This window comes from Phocoena phocoena, chromosome 15, assembly GCF_963924675.1.
Source record: "Phocoena phocoena chromosome 15, mPhoPho1.1, whole genome shotgun sequence".
Classification (NCBI taxonomy): Eukaryota; Metazoa; Chordata; class Mammalia; order Artiodactyla; family Phocoenidae; genus Phocoena; species Phocoena phocoena.
The window spans coordinates 57760827-57777292 of NC_089233.1; the positions used below are offsets into that span (position 1 = coordinate 57760827).

The following is a 16466-nucleotide window of genomic DNA, read 5'->3' on the forward strand; positions in this document are numbered from 1 at the left end:
GCCAGCGGCTCCAATGAGCCTCCTGGGACAAGAGCGCCTCCCCTCTCTTGGGGTGTGAGTGAGCATGGGGGGCGGTGGGACAGGAACCCTCCAAGCTGAGCCCCGTGACTGAGCCCCCTCCTTCCACTCCATCTGGGTCAGGAGAATGGACTGCTTTCCAGAACCTAGAAGCCACATGCAGAGACCTGGCATGCACCTCAAAGCAGTGCCTGACACCAGAGGGGGTTCTGCCTTGGTGCTCCCTGTGCTGGGCCTTGGGGGGTGGTCCCCCAGCTCGGTCCGCACCCCTAGAACCCGGTCCCTGCCCAGCTCTGATGACAGCAGTGTCTCCATCCAGGCTAGTCCTCTGTGCCCTGGGCCAAAGGGGAAGCTGCCCCAGACACCTGAGGGGCTTCCTTGCCCCTCCTGGGCACTCACCTGGGACCCAACTGGAGGCTGGAAAGTGCAACAGCTGAAGGGGTGAGGAGTGAGCTCAGCTAGGAGTGGGGAAGACATGGGCTGTGCTTGTTCCAATTGCCCTCCCCTCACAGGGGTTATGTTAAGAATGTCTGGGCTGCCCCCATTAAAGGTATGCTCTCCTTCCTGTGCCTGCCTTCTGTTCTCTGAGGGGGATTTCCTGTCCCCCTTGTGCTACACCCCACCCCTTAAGTGAAAGAGCCTTGTGGGCCCAGAGTGGGTCTCAACTCGTGGGTAGCTGGGCCCTGAAGTGGCCACTGCTTGGTAGGTTGATGATACCACCAGGGGTTAGGTCTTGTGCACTAGGACAGCCTGACTTCTAACTCTGGCCTTAGATTGACCCCCAAACCTATCCTCACAGTGTCCTCCAACCCTGTCCAAACCCAACCACAAACCCAGGCTTCAGATTCTCACCAAATGTAGCCACATAGTCACTCTCAACCCTGCTTATGGACTCACCCCTAAACCTGTCCTCTGTATGACTCCCAACCCTGCCCACAGACTGACCCCAAGTTCTGTGGACCAAGGCCAAGCTTGACTCTCAACCCTGACCAAGATACCATGGCCTTTGGTGCCATCAGCCTTTGGTGCCAGGCTGGAATCAAGTCCATGTTGTTAGATCTTCTGATATTTCAAAAGAGGAACAAGAAGAAGCAGAGGAGGAGGAAGAGGAAGAATAATTTTTTAAAGCCCCATGTGGACTAAACAAAATACATCTATCTATAGCTTACTCTGGGTGCACTGTCTGCCATTTTTAGAGCTTGAGGAATAGAATAGACGTGTGAATACAACTGTGGGGGAGGCATACCGGGGCACATGGAATGGTGGGTTGGGTAATAAGAAAGCATCTGGCAAGAGTGGATGGGCTGGGATCAGAATGTAGAAATCTCCCAATGACCATGCTGGAGGACAGCATCTCAAACTTCAGAGTGTGAACTTATCACCCAAAATGATGCTAAAAAGTTTGAGGCTCTTCTGGAGACAGTCCCAGAGCACAGAGCGCTTTGGAACAGGGGAGGATTCAATAGTAACAATAGCTCATGAAGATTAATTTGCCGACAGTGTGTTCACCAGAGACCCGAAGATAGGTTAGGGGCCACAGGGATCCAGCGGAGGGTAGGAGCCTTGGGGGCTCCCCAAAGGCAGTGACCCCGCTCTTTCTGAAAGGAAGCTGGCCTTAAGCCGCCCATACCATCTCTCTCCTAGTTATGTTGGAAAAAGGGACCGTTCCCCGCGGGTACTTTAGGGACCCTGTTCCAGCCAGCGAAATCGGGAGGGGGTGTTGTTCAAGGACCTGCAGGCGCAGCAGCGGCTAGAACCCTTAAAGATCCGAGGGCTACATTTCTGTTCCCAGACTCTGTGCAGGCGCCCACATCCCACCCCGGGGCGCTGAACGAGGCACATCCCCCTGCCATTGCGACCGCCTCCGTGGAGATCGAGAGCAGAGGCTGCGGTCCCCGGCGGCTCCTGCACAAGTTCTCCCACCCCCCACCCCGCGAGCCTTCTTTGTTCTGATTCTTATCTGGGCCGGCAGGGCACCCAGGACGCGTCTCAGTTCCTCACGGGAGCGCTTCCTCCGAGGCAGGGGGATGGGACGGAAGGGGACGATGCCGAAACCCGGGGATCGCAGAGCGGGAAGAATGGAAGGTTCCTCCGCTCCTGGACAGGACCTAGCGATGCCCGTATCGACTGCCAATGCGGGCTTGGAAGCCTCGGAAGAAAGGCGACTTTCAGGTGCCTCACCTAGCTCTGAGCCCCACTTTACGGCCGCTCAAGGGACAGAGCCCAGGGGACGCCCCTTCCAGGTTAGGCGGAGACAGGAGGTGCAAACCCCCAAGCTGAAAGTAGACACGCGTAGGGCCTATTAAAGGCGCTTCTTCCTTCTCTCGCTTCTACGGTATCCTGCCGCCTGGCCACGGAGAGCGCCCTGGCTGACTTCATCGCGAGAACTTGCCGGGCCCCGGGTCGTGGGCTCGCACGGCGCAGCCGCAGGGGCTCCTGCAGGTGACGCAGAGGCGCAACGCCCGTTGGCGGTTCTTTGGGGCCCGCTTATTGGTCCGAAGTGCCCTCGCCCCACCCCTTCGGTCGACCAATGGGAGGAGGTGGGGGGTGTGCCCTTGAGGCGAGCGGTAGCGGCGCGGGGTTCTCTCCTCTGGTTCTGCGCTGAGACCCCGCTGCTGCTGCCACCGCCACGGCTGCCGCCACCGCCACGGCTGCCGCCACCGCCACAGCTGCCGCCGCCGCTGTCGCGGTCGTAGCTTCGGGGTGCTCCCCGCACGGTGAGACTGCTCTTCCTTCCGCCACCTCCCGGTTCCGCCCCGCTCGCGGAGATCCCCTCCCAGCGGAGCCGCTGTTCTGGGTAGTCGGTGCCTGCGACCCCATCCGGCTGGGGCTGGAGAGTTCCGCTGTCGGGCCCGGGACGGGGAGGGCTCCCTGGCATCTGAGCTGGGGAGATGTCAGGCCCCAGGGCCGCAGGTGACCGTTAGGTGGTAGAGCTGGAGTGCTTTCCGCGGGGCGCTGTCGGGGGCACGTGTGACACAGTGAGGGCGGGGGCCAAATGGGGTCAGCGCCGTCAGCAACTCCGCGCCCGCCCTCCATTGTCATCGCCTCAATGTGTGACCTTGGACGAGTAGCCTCTGAACCTCGCGTGGCTCGGCACCTTCAGGGAGGAGGGCTGTGATGTCGGAGAGTACGGGCTCCGGAGACTACAGCGTCAGCAGAGATGAGGGTGGGGACGGCACAGGATTATGAGGGACAGAGCCGACGCCTCGCAGCCCGGGAGGAGTGTGATGGGGGGGCGTCCAGACTCCTCTGTCCCCTTAGAAGATGAGGATGGGGTGGGGATGGGGGCGCCACACCCACGGGGATGGAGGCGGGAGAGGGTACAGATTCCTATACCCAGGCCCCTGATGTCTCTGGGAGCTTGGCCACCACCTCCCCTTTGTCACAGAGCAGGAAAGGTTCGTTTAGGTTCTGGACCAGTGTTCCTGTTAGTGAGCAGGAACCCTGGTGGACTGAGAAGGGTGGGCTTGGGTTGCCATTCCTCTTGAACCTTGGCCTTGGGAAGTGTGGGTAGGGCGTTTCTCTGCTCAGGGAGTTGAAGAAGGTCAGAGGCAGCTGTCACCCGCTGGACCTGGCCTGGCCTCTACTAATTGGGGCCTGGGTGGGGCAGGCAGTCTGGAGGCTAGAGGGGTCTGAGCAGCCTCTAGCTGGGGGCCTGAGAGGTTGTGGGGAGGAGATGCTGGGGAGAGGAGGGCAGCACTTCTTGGGGAGAAAGGAGGGTGGGAGATGGTGGGGGTCCCTTCCTGAGTTCACCCCTGCTCCACTCATTCTTTTTCTAATTAATTAATTTATGGCTGCCTTGGGTCTTCGTTGCTGTGCGTGGATTTTCTCTAGTTGTGGTGAGTGGGGGCTCCTCTGTCGTTGCGGTGTGCGGGCTTCTCATTGCCATGGCTTCTCTTGTTGTGGAGCACCCGCTCTAGGCGTGTGGGCTTCAGTAGTTGTGGTTCACCGGCTCTAGAGCGCAGGCTCAGTAGTTGTGGCACACGGGCTTAATTGCTCTGCGGCATGTGGGATCTTCCCCGACCAGGGCTCGAACCCGTGTCCCCTGCATTGGCAGGTGGATTCTTAACCACTGGGCCACCAGGGAAGCCCTCCACCCATTTTTAAGAGAGAGAACACCATACTTATCCTTGCAACTTTGGCCTGCTGGAGGGAGGAGAAAATGGAGTCATATCCAGTCTGAGTTGACGTAAAACTGTCACAACCACTCCTGACCTTCAGCCTTGTCTTTCAAGGCCTTGTTCTAGGTATGTGGGCCCAGTCCTATGTCAGGTCCTGGAGTCAGCAGGTTAGTGTGGCCTCAGTGGGTGCTCTTTTTACATGCTTGAGCTTTGACGAGAGGCTTCTGTGGGACTGAGTGCTTAAGCCAGGACTGAGTCCTAGGCTGGGGTGGGGAGGGTGGAAGATTGTAGAGTTCCTGACTCAAAGTCCTTGAACAGGTTGAGAATGGGGATTAGGAATGAATGAGAAACGAGGCCCCAAGAAGCATGTTCCTAGCCACAAAGCAGAGGACAAGCTGGGGCTGGTCCTATGATGCCTGGGGTTTGGGGACTGCAGAGACGTGCTGTGGGGATGCAGCTGTGAGGTACAGGGCAAGAGGGTGGCAGGTTCTGGAGCTCCACTTTGCCATGGACAGACTGTCTTTGACCCTCCCTTCAGCCTTGGGCCCCAGTGTGGGACAGCCTGGAGTAGCAGCTAGCACTCTGTGTGCAGGACAGGAATCTAAGGGGCTGAGAACTCTGGGTTCCTGTGTAACTGTCCATCTGTCCATTTGCCCAGCTGCCATTTCCCTGTCCTGCTCCTTGTGCCAGAGGCGCCACTGGGCCTGACTGAGCCCTTCCCTGGGTAGGATAACCTCGAAGCAGCCTTTCTCTCTAAAGCTGAGAGGGATCTGAGCTGGGAGCTCTGTTTCCCAGAGAGAAGGTTCCGCCAATTTCCCCGAGATTAACTGAGAGCTGAAGGAGTCCCCGAAGGCCCTTGTTCCAGCTTCCCAGCCCTCCCCATCCTGTAACTCTCTGTGGTACCACCCCTGACCTGTTGCCAGCCCATCTAAAGGTAGGGGTGTCTTTTTTTTGCTCGAGTGGGATGTATATTCTTCACATCTTCTTTATGAGTCCTTCTGGTTGTAGGGCATAGTGGGCTCCCAGCAGTCTGCCCTCTGGCAATCCCTGGAGACCTGGTGGGGAGGGGAAGGCAGGATGAAGGAAGGGAGAGGGAGGCCCCTCAGCCCTTGAGCTGTTTTTCTTTTTTTTATATATAATTTATTTTTGGCTGCATTGGGTCTTCGTTGCTGCACGCGAGCTTTCTCTGGTTGCGGCGAGTAGGGGCTACTCTTGAGGTGCATGGGCTTCTCAGCGTGTTGGCTTCTCTTGTTGCGGAACCCGGGCTTTTTAGGCGCACGGGCTTCGGGAGTTATGGGGGCTTCGGGAGTTGTGGCTTGCGGGCTCTAGAGCGCAGGCTCAGTAGTTGTGGTGCAGGGGCTTAGTTGCTCCGCAGCATGTGGGATCTTCCCGGACCAGGGCTTGAACCCGTATCCCCTGCGTTGAAAGGTAGATTCTTAACAATTGCACCACCAGGGAAGTCCCTTGAGCTGTTTTCTGAGAAGACTGAAGTCCCTGTGGCCCACCCTGAGGGCCATTCCTGACTTCCAGGATTGGCCTGAAGTACCTCTTTGATGCTGAAATTGCTGTTGCTTCAGAAACCAGTCCTTTGGGGGATTTGTTCTGCAAAGGTGGGGGTGGAGTGGGGAGCACTGTCACAGAGCTTCAGGCACCAGCTGCACCAAACCCACTGAGGAAGAGGCCACTGCTTATTTGTGTGTTGCAGATGAGGAAACTGAGGCACAGAGACACGGAGTAACTTTGCCATGCAGCCTGAATTTTAATCATCTTGACCACGTCCCTGCTGCCTCTTGGGGGCTGTGCCACTTGGGCCACGATCAAGACTTGGCTGGCACAGGAGGAGGCCTGGGGTTTCAAGGGGACCTAGTGGTTCCCTATGGACACAGCTGCCGCAAGAGGAGGCCCAATGCCATCTCCTCCCGATTCTGATGAAGAATGGTGCGTGGATGAGAGTCTGGCTCACAGGGGACAGCGACCAGAGAGGCTTTCTGCTAGGAAAGGAGCTTTTTCCAGCCTTCTCTGAGCCCCTGAAGTCACTTGCCTCCTCGCTCTGCGTTCTCATTGCCCAAGGGTTACAAGGCAGTGCCTGAGTGCTTGCTCTGTCCTGAGCTCTGGGCAGTGCAAGAGACGCAGGTCCGGCCCTCAGTGGACCTTCCATTTCAAGGTTGAGGGGGCAGGTAACAGCTGATTGTGGCCAGGCTAGTAGATGCCCATCGGGGGGGCCCCACTCTGAGATGTGGGGAAGGGAGTGCCCTCCAGGGCAGGGGTTGGCTTAAAGAATGAGGTGGGGCGTTCCTCTTCTGAGAGCCTCTGGGCCCTGGTGCCACATCTGCCTAGAGGGCCCAGCTGAGGCCCATGCTTGGGCTCCACTTAGTTTGGTCATTCATTCATTTAACAAATATAAACTGAACACAGCTGCTCCCTGCTGGGCTGGATGCTGGGAACACAGCGTTTGGCAAAAACACAGTCACCGCCCTTGTTAGGTGGGGGACATAGATATCAAATGATCCCAGAAGTGAGAAAGGGGATCCTTTTTGAAGATTTTCAGGCCTATCCTGGGATGGGCGGTGGTGGGATGGGGTTGTGCTACCTTGAAAAACGTCCTCTGGAGCTGAGACCCAGGCTGGGGTGTGGATGGGGGGCAGGATTGTTCCAGGCAGAGGGGATGGCCTGGGTTAAAGCAGGCAGGCAGGCAGGCAGGCAACAGGCAATGGACTGGGGAGGAAGACAGGGACCGGACCCTGTGTGTATTGGGGTTTTATGAAGTGAAGAGAGTTTTATGAAGAGCCGCAGGAGCCTTTGCTTACCAGCCGCTGTTTGAGTTTCATCCAGGCCTCCCAGGAAATGTCCTGGGAAATGGGGGCCTCTTGTCATTTCCCCTGGCTGCAGAGGTGTGGCTGGAGCAGCCTCTGCCCAAGGTAGGAGGAGGGTCCCCTTGCTCTTGGCCATGTTTCACATGCTCTGAGTCCACAGCTTCAGGGGATGGCTGGAGTGGGTAGGGTAGGGCAGGCTTCTCTCCAGGGGCCAGTCTCTCTGGGACAGCTAGGCATTCCAGGGCTCAGGGGCTGCCCTTCTGGGAGTGACCTCAGAGTACTCACCTGGGGCTGTTTCTGCCCTGGCCGCTCCTGCATTCCTGAGACCCAAGCCTTGCCTTTCCCTGTACCTCCTGAGGCCTCGTATGTGGGCTCCTGGTACCCAGGCTGTTTGCCCTGCCCTTGAGGCCAGGCTTGGGCCTAGGTGGACTTCTCTTGCATTGGGAAGTAGGGAGGGAGGTGAGGCCTGCTCTCAGGGCAGCTCGGCACCTGAGGGGCCTCAAGGTTATGCCCTCCACAGGCCCAGCTCTGAGGCCACCCCAAGTTGGCTAGTCTCTTCATTCCCTGGACTAGCCAACGTCGTTCACTTATCTCTACTTTAGTGTGTATCTCTGACATATGGACATACTTCTCTACGTAATCCAATTCCATTATCGCACCTAACTGATAAGCTTTTATTTCTTAATGTCATCTAAGATCCAGTCCCACTCATTATTTCCCAATTATCCCCTAAATGTCTCTTTTTAGAGATAGTTAGAAATCCCCTACCCCATTTATTTTTCTTCTTGAAACTGACGTGGTGGAAAAAACGAGGTCAGTTTTCCCATTCTTGGTCTCTTTGTGTGTTAATTTAGAACAGCGGTTGGCAAACTTTTTCTGTGAAGGGCCAGATAGTAAATATTATAGACTTTGCAGGCTATGTGGCCTCTGTAGCAACTACTCAAAGTAGTTTTGCTTTAGTGCAAAAGCAGTTTTAGGGAATTCCCTGGCAGTCCAGTGGTTAGGACCCAGCACTTTCACTGCCAGGCCCAGGTTCAATCCCTGGTCTGGGAATTAAGATCCCACAAGTAGCATGGCAAGGCAAAACAAACAAACAAATAAAAAAAAACAAGCGATTTTAGACAACACGTAAACAAATGAGCACGGTTGTGTGCCAGTAAAACTTTACAAAAAACAGTGGCGGCTGCCACAGGCTGTAGTTGGCCCATCCCCTATCTAGAACCACCTCCCTCCTTTATTTTCCTTCTTACAGTTTGGAAAAAAATTAGGTCAGTTGTCCTGTAGAATATCCTGCCTTCTGGGTTTGTCTCCTTGCTTTCTCGTGGAGTCATTTATTCTGCTGGCCTCTGTGTTTTTGGTAAGCTGAAGCTGGAGTTCTAGGGGCGTGTTAGATGCAGGTTAGACATTTGGGGTGGGGCTGCCCTGTTAGCACTGCTGTGACTTGGTGCTGCCTCACATCAGTAGACATCAGTGTGTCCAGTTGTCCCACTCTGAGTGAGAGGAGATTGACTAATGCAAGACTGACTGATGTCACATCCCTCCAATGCAAACTCGTTCCCTTTAACCCTAGGTCATCTGTCAGTGGCACTTGCGCATATGTGAGCATCCATTTCAACCTTTGCCTTACTGGTTTAGCACCCACTGATTAGTGCTGCTCCTAGCATTTGTGTTTTGGGGGTTGCAGAATTATTTAGCAGTTGGTCATTCCTTTGTTAAAGAAGAGCTGTCCTTTAACCACCAGGGCAAGTTGGTTATAGGAAAGGCCAAGAGAGAGGCTGAATTAGTTCTCTATATTGCCAGTTTCCAGTAGAGAGTTAGGGCATTGCTACTGTCAGTAGTGACAAATGAGGATTTGGGTTCGTTTGTTTTGCTTTCTCCCATTTTTTGTAGTCTCTGTGAATGCTCTGATTTTATGTAATTCCATCTGTTTCCATCAGTTGCACTTATTATTCTTTTTGATGCTGAGATGGTCTCAGCCCAGTCTTTCAGAGGCCTGGCTGCTCACACAGGCTTCCTGGAGGCGCCTCCCACAGTCTCTGCCCTGAGGCTGCCCTTGGGGAGCTGAGCTGGGAGGCCAGCCGGATAGTAATCAAGCCAGAGTCTGAATGGTGGGTTTCGATGGACGGCAACCCCTTCATGGGTATCTGTTCTGTATATGGCCCTGACCTATCACTCGGAGGGAAAGCTCTGAGGACATGTTTTATTATGTGAGCCCCCATATTTGCCCCCCTCCAAGCATACTGTTAACTCTGACCTGGACCCACTCGTGCAACGTGAATACTGTGGTCTCTGGATGTAGGATGGTACAGCCTGTGTGTCTGGGATGGGCCAGCCTTTGGGCCACCAGCACCAGAACTGACCCCTGGAAAGTGCCAATGAAGTCCCCTTCCTTTGCTGGTTGCCTCTTCCCACCAGCCTTAGGTGGGCTGGGCACAAGAGGCTTGTGCTGGCGCTGTGGCACCCAGAAGCTGCGGCTCAGTACATGCTGGCCAGGCCCTGGGTCAGTAGTGTGTCAGGCAAGGGTGAGGGCTCTTGGTGAATGTGGGGAGTGGGTGGAGGAGTGGGGGGCAGAAGCCCCCTCTGCTACGGGGTGCAGGTACCACTTGGACTACTGAGAGCAGCAGGGGTTTGGGTCCTTCCTAAAGGGAACTCTCTGCTCTCCCCTAGCCACAGGCCCATTGGTGACCCTGACCCCTGCCCTCCCCACTCCCCATGCATCAGGCTTCTGCTGGTGTCCCTGGAGCATGGGAAGCTGCTGAGCTTGACCAGTGGTGTCTGGCAGGAGCTGCGTGTCTCACCCTGTGGCAGGGAGGGCATCCATGGCTGCAGCCAACAAAGGTGAGTGCCTGCCTGGTCTGGTGGGGTTTGTAGCATCTTCCAGCGGGCCCTGGTGGGAAGGGGCATTGCTGCATGTGGGGCCTGCGTTGGCTGTGAGTGTGTGTGTGTGTCTGTCTGAATGTGAGGTACTAATTACATTACACCAGTGTTTGTTCTGGGGACACCCAAGCCAAACCCGGGGACCCCTGCTGGCTCCATGGTGTGCTGGTCTTTGGAGGTGTGTGCCTTCATGGCCCCATGTTCCAGCCTCCCTGTTCCACTGTGGGGGTTGGGGAGCACAGGGGGCTTTGGGTGAGCATTGAGGCTGCTGAGGTGGGTAGGGCCACAGCAGGTTGTGGAAAGGAATTTGGGTTTCATTCAGAGTCCAGAAGTGCTCATAGAAGGTTTTAGGCAAGAGAGGCCTGGTAGGATATATGAGGGTCAAGTCTGGGGGCCTCAGCAGGGAATGTGAAAATGCCAGGCTGGCCCCCTGGCCCTCCACTGAGTGTGCAAGAACCCAGGCAAGGGCTGGCCCAGGCCTTCTCACCAAAAGGACTCTGGGTAGGGCTGTTGGGAGCCCTAGGGGCTGTGGGGGTCAGAGAGGATTGGGGTCATGCTCTTGGCAAGATGGGCCTCTTTCAGCCTTAGCCTCCCCCAGTACAGGCCCTCAGCCCAGTTCCCACGCTCTGCCTGCCTTAACTCCCTGACTTCCTGGCCTTGGAGAACCTGACCCAGCTGGAGACAGCCGTGGGCCATGTGAGGGGTTAAGCAGAGGAGGGAAAGGCGTCTCTGGGAGGGGTCCTGGAGGCTCCCCTGGGTTCTTCCTTCTTACCTGCCAGTGATCAGTGATGAGGTTTAGAGGCAGCTGCGGCCCCTCCTAGGAGGGCTGAGTGTGGTTTTTGACCCTGTTTGTTTCTCCCACTCCCAGGCAGGTCCCATAGAGCCCATTCCTGTCTCTGCCCTTCTCCCCTCTCAAGTTGGGTCAGCAGGAGGGGCAGGCAGGGGGCCTCAGGTACTGACAGACCTGGAAGAGGAGATCCCAGAGATGGGGAGCTTGCTTGGCACTGTGAAGGAGAGCATGGGGCAGGGTATCTTGAGGATTGGGGCTGAGTCCTGCACTGCTTGGTGTTTGGAGTCGGGAGGACTGTCTCTTCCCTGTTAGCCCCATTCCCTCTAAGTGAAGGGTCATATTAGCTAATCCCTGAATCCCACCCCCACAAACCCTCTCTCAGGATGAGTATTTTCTGTGGGAGGACTGAGCAGGTAGGGGCAGGTGGGAGCCTCAAGCCTTTGATCACCACTGTCCAGTAGGATGTGGCCTAGCCCAGCAGTGGATGCTGGATGATGTGAAGGGCAGTCGCAGAGGGCGGGGAGGTGACACGGTGGAGTAGTTTACTGGGATAGGTGAAGGCAACAGCCCCGGTAGCCCTCTCCCACTCTCTTCGTAGGCAATAAGCCCAGAGTCCGGAGTATCCGCTTTGCGACAGGCCATGATGCAGAAGGCTCCCAGAGCCATGTCCACTTTGATGAGAAGCTGCATGACTCTGTGGTCATGGTCACCCAAGAGAGCGACAGCAGCTTTCTGGTCAAGGTATGTGTGCATCTTCCCCGCCCCATCATCAGCCTCATTCCATCTGTCTTCTCCCTGGCCCTGCCTGGCTTCCTGAGCCTGTTCCATTTCCTCTAAGTTGGCTCCATAGGCACATCTTTGTCCTTCCCTGGGCTTTGATTTCCCCATCTGTAAAATGGGAAGTGTGAGACTGTGGTAAGATGAGTGCACTTAGGACAGGGGTCCCCAACCCTCAGGCCACGGACCATTACTGGTCCATGGCCTGTTAGGAACCAGGCCACACAGCAGGAGGTGAGCAGCAGGCGAGTGAGCGAAGCTTCATCTGTATTTACAGCTGCTCCCCATTGCTCGCATTACCGCCTGAGCTCCACCTCCTGTCAGATCAGTGGCGGGATTAGATTCTCTTAGGAGTGGGAACCCTACTGTGAACTGCGCATGCAAGGGATCTAGGTTGCGTGTTCCTTGTGAGAATCTAATGCCTGATGATCTGAGGTGGAGCTGAGGCAGTGATGCTAGCGCTGGGGAGTGGCTGCAAATACAGACTATCATTAGCAGAGAGGTTTGACTGCACAGAGACCATAATAAATCAGTTGCTTGCAGACTCATATCAAAACCCTATCAGTAAGTGGCAAGTGAAAGCTAGCTCAGGGCTCCCACTGATTCTTCATTATGGTGAGTTGTATAATTTTTTCATTATATATTACAATGTAATAATAATAGAAATAAAGTGCACAGTAAATGTAATGCACTTGAATCATCCTGAAACCATCCCCACCTCACCCCCACCCCCTGGTCCGTGGAAAAATTGTCTTCCACAGAACAGCCCCTGGTGCCAAAAAGGTTGGGGACCACTGACTTAGGATGTTACTTGAATGGGAGTGGAGCTATTGTTATCATCGGCATCACCCCAACCATTGCAATTGGAAGGCAGCTGTCAAGGCTGTGGTGTCACAGGCCTGGGTTCAGGTCCAGGCCTGCTATTCTGGCTCTGACCTTGGGCAGGTCACCTCAGTTTCCCTTCTCTGAAGTAGAGACAATTTATATCCCAAAGAGTTGGAAATGGAAGGATGTATGTATGTCACTCAGGTGTAAGGCTAATTATGCTGATAACAAGGTGTGACTTTATTTACTCTTCTCTGCCAAACCTCTGGCTGATTTAGGCTCTTTGCAGTAGTATTTATCACCCCCATGTTTTTCCCCTCTCCTCCTCTCCGAGTGGCCACATCTCATACACTCTTGTCTCCTCTGCTGCTGGGACACACAGTTGGATCCCACATCCACTTTGGAGGGGCAGGAGGAAGTCTCTGGAGGGGATGGATTGGAGGGAAACAGGGACTGAGGCCCTCAGGTTGGACAATAAATCAGGGCTCCAGAGTTGAGCCCTGGAGGGCATGGTGGTGAGGATGCGGGTTGGTTTCTGGTTTATTGAGGTCACCCTGAGGAGGGGCCCAGAGTCATACCTGTTTGCCCAACTCTAAAACCCTTGCTCTTCCTCCAAGAGCTGACAACTTCCCCAAGGGAATAAACATAATTAACCCAAACTTTCAAAAATAGCTCCCTGCCTCCCATTGCAAAATCCATTCATGTAATTAGAGAAAATCTGGAAGATAGAAAAAACTATAAAGAAATTTAAAAGTACCCGCAATCATACTATCCAGAAATAACTACGGTTAATATTTTGATGTGTGTTATTCCAGTTTCTTTTTTAGCTTTGTTTCCAAAAATGAAAAACTGGTATCACAGTGTACACACTGTGTTTTGCTTGCTTCTGTTGTGAACCATCTCCTGATGGTTTCCACGAGATTTTAAAACTGCCTGGTATTCCACTATATGTATCATCATTGATTTAGCTGGTTCCCTATTCGTGGTGTTACAGTTTTGTACTGTTATAAATAGGGCAGTGATGAGTATTTTTTTTTTGCACATCTCTGAGTATTTCCCCTGGAAAATTCTGCAAGTGATACAGCTGGATCACAGGGTCACCATTGGCAGGTACAGCCAGAAAGTCCTCTTGAGAGGTGTGCCCTCTACCAGCAGAGTGTGGGGGCCACAGGGACTGAGCTTTATCATGCAGTGACATCATCTGATCTCATTGAAAGGCTAGTTGCTCTCCCAAAGGACAGGGCCATCCATTTCCTGAAACTGAACAGGAGTGTGTGTGCATGAGAGCTGTGGATACAGCATGCACCCCTGCACCTCCTGGACTGACACTCCAGTCAGCCTACCTGCCCAACAGCCACCCTGGCCTGTGACCCTTCACATGACTGGAGTTTCCAAGGATGGCCAAGCTCTGTGTATGAACAACAGAAATTGCTCGGGCTGTGAATCAGGGCTGTTGGACACAGTGAGCCTTTGAGTGGGCAGGCAGGAATCCATGTTCACATGCCAGCAGGGTAGGCTGGAGCCCAGGTTCCATGGCTGGTGCCAGTCTTGTGGGCCAGCTTTGGACTGACACAGCTGGTCTAGTGTCTGTTTTTCTAATTCTGTCCCATCCTCCATCTTGTGCTATCTGTGTTGCCTGGTGGCCCCGCCATGACTAGAGGACCAGAGTCCCTGGGCTCTTGGCTCTGGCCACATGCTGGTAGTGGTGGGAGCAGGTGGATGGCCTGTGTCGTGGGGCTTTGAGCCTCCCCTGTGGGCAGTGGCTGGTGCTTTGCTGTGTGCCACGTGTGGCAGCAGTAGCCAAGAGGTCCAGGGAGGACTATACCCTGACCACACTGTGGCCTTCAGCCAGTCATTTCCTAGCTTCCATTTCATCATCTATAAAATGGCCACCAAGGAACTTAAGGGCTCATGAGACAGATGCTGAGGAGTGTGTGGGCCAAGCTGTAGGGATGGGGTCCTTGGAGAAAGGGCCTAGAGCTACCCGACCAGGGGTGTGGACCAACTAGAGTGATGGAGGGAGTCAGGCTCCCCTGGGATTGTCAAGGAAGCAAGTGTAGGGCCCCACAGGATCATCAGTGGCACAACCTGGGTGGGCCCTGGGGGAGACTGTAAGTGAAGGTGCCTCCTTCCCCCACCCCTCCTGCTGCAGGTTGGCTTCCTGAAGATCCTGCACAGGTATGAGATTACCTTCACTCTGCCCCCAGTGCGCAGGCTGAGCAAGGAGGTCCGAGAGGCACCTGTCCCCAGCCTGCACCTCAAGCTCCTCAGCGTCATGCCCATCCCAGAAGGTGCGTACCCTGCTTGGGGTGCTGGAAGCCTGCCCTCCTCCAGCAGGGCCTGGGTGTGAGTGGGAGTGAGAGCATGGGGTACTTCCTTCCCGCATCTAGGGCTGATGGGCAGCTTAGCAATCAGGGGACATGATGCCTCTTTATGGCCTTGCAGTGTGGCACCTTGGCAGGTCCCATACCCCAGGCCCCACTCCCTGAACAGAAGTCCATGGGCTCACACAGTTGGCCTATGTCTGCTCATTGCCTGATAGTTACCTTAATGGGACAGTGGGAGCCACTGAGGAACTGGCTCTGGGCCTCTAGCCCTCCCTCTGCCTGTACCTCAGGAAAAAGCTACTGGAACCTCAGGGACTCTGGGCAGCTACCTCCCATCACCCGCCAAACCTGGGCTTGGGCTTGGGGCTGCTTCTCTATACCCTGCCAGCTTTAGTGCCCCCGCTTCTTCCAAAGGCTAGGGTATCAGTTTCACCATGTACCGAAGCCCCAGCTTCAGTTTCAGTTCCCTCTACCTCTACCTAATGACCTCACCCTCAAGTGGATTGAGCAAGACCCTCAGGCCTCTTGCCACCAGATCTGTTCAAGCCCTGCCCTGCCCTCCTTTCCCTTCCCCATCACCCTCTCTCCTTGCTTGCCTTTTTGGGGAATCCCACCTCTTGGAAGCCTGAGTTTGACCTCTGGCCTACAGGCAGAGGCATGTAGAGCTCAATGAAGAATGGGAAGTTCCTGAGGCCCATGCGCCCAGCCCTGGGGGTAGGGTCCTGGGCCATCCTTGCTCTGGAGGTCTTGGTGGTGGGTGGGGGCCAGTGAGTGCTGGGGGGTGGGGGCGAGAGGCCGCAGAGGTGCTGATCACCCGGGCAGGTTACAGCATCAAGTGTGAGTACTCAGCGCACAAGGAGGGCGTCCTCAAGGAGGAGATGTTCCTAGCCTGCGAAGGTGGCACCGGCACCTGCGTGCGCGTGATGGTACAGGCACGCGTCATGGGTGAGAGCTCGAGGCCCGGGTCTGGCTAGAGGAGGGAGGCACCAACTTGGCTGCAAGGAGTTTCCACCCTCCTTGAGTCTGTAAAAGGGATCCTTGTCCCGGCCCATCCCCAACCTCCTTGGTGGGTGCCTTTCTCCCCATCCCCTAGCAGAGCCGGGAGGGAAGGTAGAGGAGTCCCCTTGGAGTAGGTGGGGCCAGGGTCCAGCCTGGCATACTGACTTGTCACCTGCCTTGCAGACCGACACCACGGCACACCCATGCTGCTAGATGGTGTCAAGTGCGTGGGTGCTGAGCTAGAATACGACTCAGAGCACAGTGACTGGCACGGCTTCGACTGAGGCCCTCGCCCCCACCTGCCTCGGGGCCTCTCAGCCTTAAACCCCACCTCGTCTCCTCAAATGCTGCGTGATGGTGTGGCTTCCTCACCCTACCCAGGGATGGGCATGGAGGTGGAGGGTCCAAGGGCCTCCAAGCTGGAGCCTCGCCCACACCTCTCACCTCATTTGTGCCACCTCCCTGCCTCTCCAGCATCCTCCTCTCCCACTTCCTCCTCTCTGTGTGCCTCAGTCTCCTGCTGGAAGAAATGGGCTGAGCCCCCAAGGAGGCTCTCTGAGGAGGGATGGAGAGGGCCTGGGGTGGGTTCTACCCACCCCCCTACCCCAAGCCATAGGGGCTGTAGCCAGGGCCTAGGAGAGGAGGGAGCTGGCTCTGTGGTGTAGCTGCCCCCATTACTGCTGCTGTCGTCTTGCTTTAGCCACCTCTCCTGTCCCCTCCCTCTTTCCCACTGCCATCCATGGTGAGGAGGAGGGAGGTGCAGTTCCCAATCCCTACCCCCCCAGGTCTGTGTTACTTGGTTTTTAAACAACTGGTTGGGATAAAACCCTAAAGAAATAAAACTTCCAGTGGATACCAGAGGCCAGCAGGATTTTTGTTCTCCAGGGCCCTGAGAATGCCCAATCCTTTACAGAAGGGC

General features: G+C 55.4%; 1 protein-coding gene across 2 annotated transcripts; it reads left to right on the forward strand.

Annotated features, from left to right (window-relative positions):
- Positions 1 to 2714: 2714 nt before the first annotated feature.
- Positions 2715 to 16407, forward strand: ADISSP (adipose secreted signaling protein). 2 transcript variants are annotated; one of them, XM_065892559.1, is made up of 6 exons: positions 2715 to 2815; positions 9674 to 9790; positions 11218 to 11360; positions 14374 to 14512; positions 15371 to 15493; positions 15731 to 16407. In XM_065892559.1, the coding sequence occupies exons 2-6, from the start codon at positions 9772 to 9774 to the stop codon at positions 15829 to 15831; spliced, it is 525 nt and encodes a 174-aa protein (XP_065748631.1). In that variant the 5' UTR covers positions 2715 to 2815; positions 9674 to 9771; the 3' UTR covers positions 15832 to 16407. The 2 variants fall into 2 exon arrangements, with proteins under 2 accessions (XP_065748631.1, XP_065748632.1); XM_065892560.1 differs by lacking the exon at positions 2715 to 2815 and having other exon boundaries at positions 15371 to 15480.
- Positions 16408 to 16466: the final 59 nt, after the last annotated feature.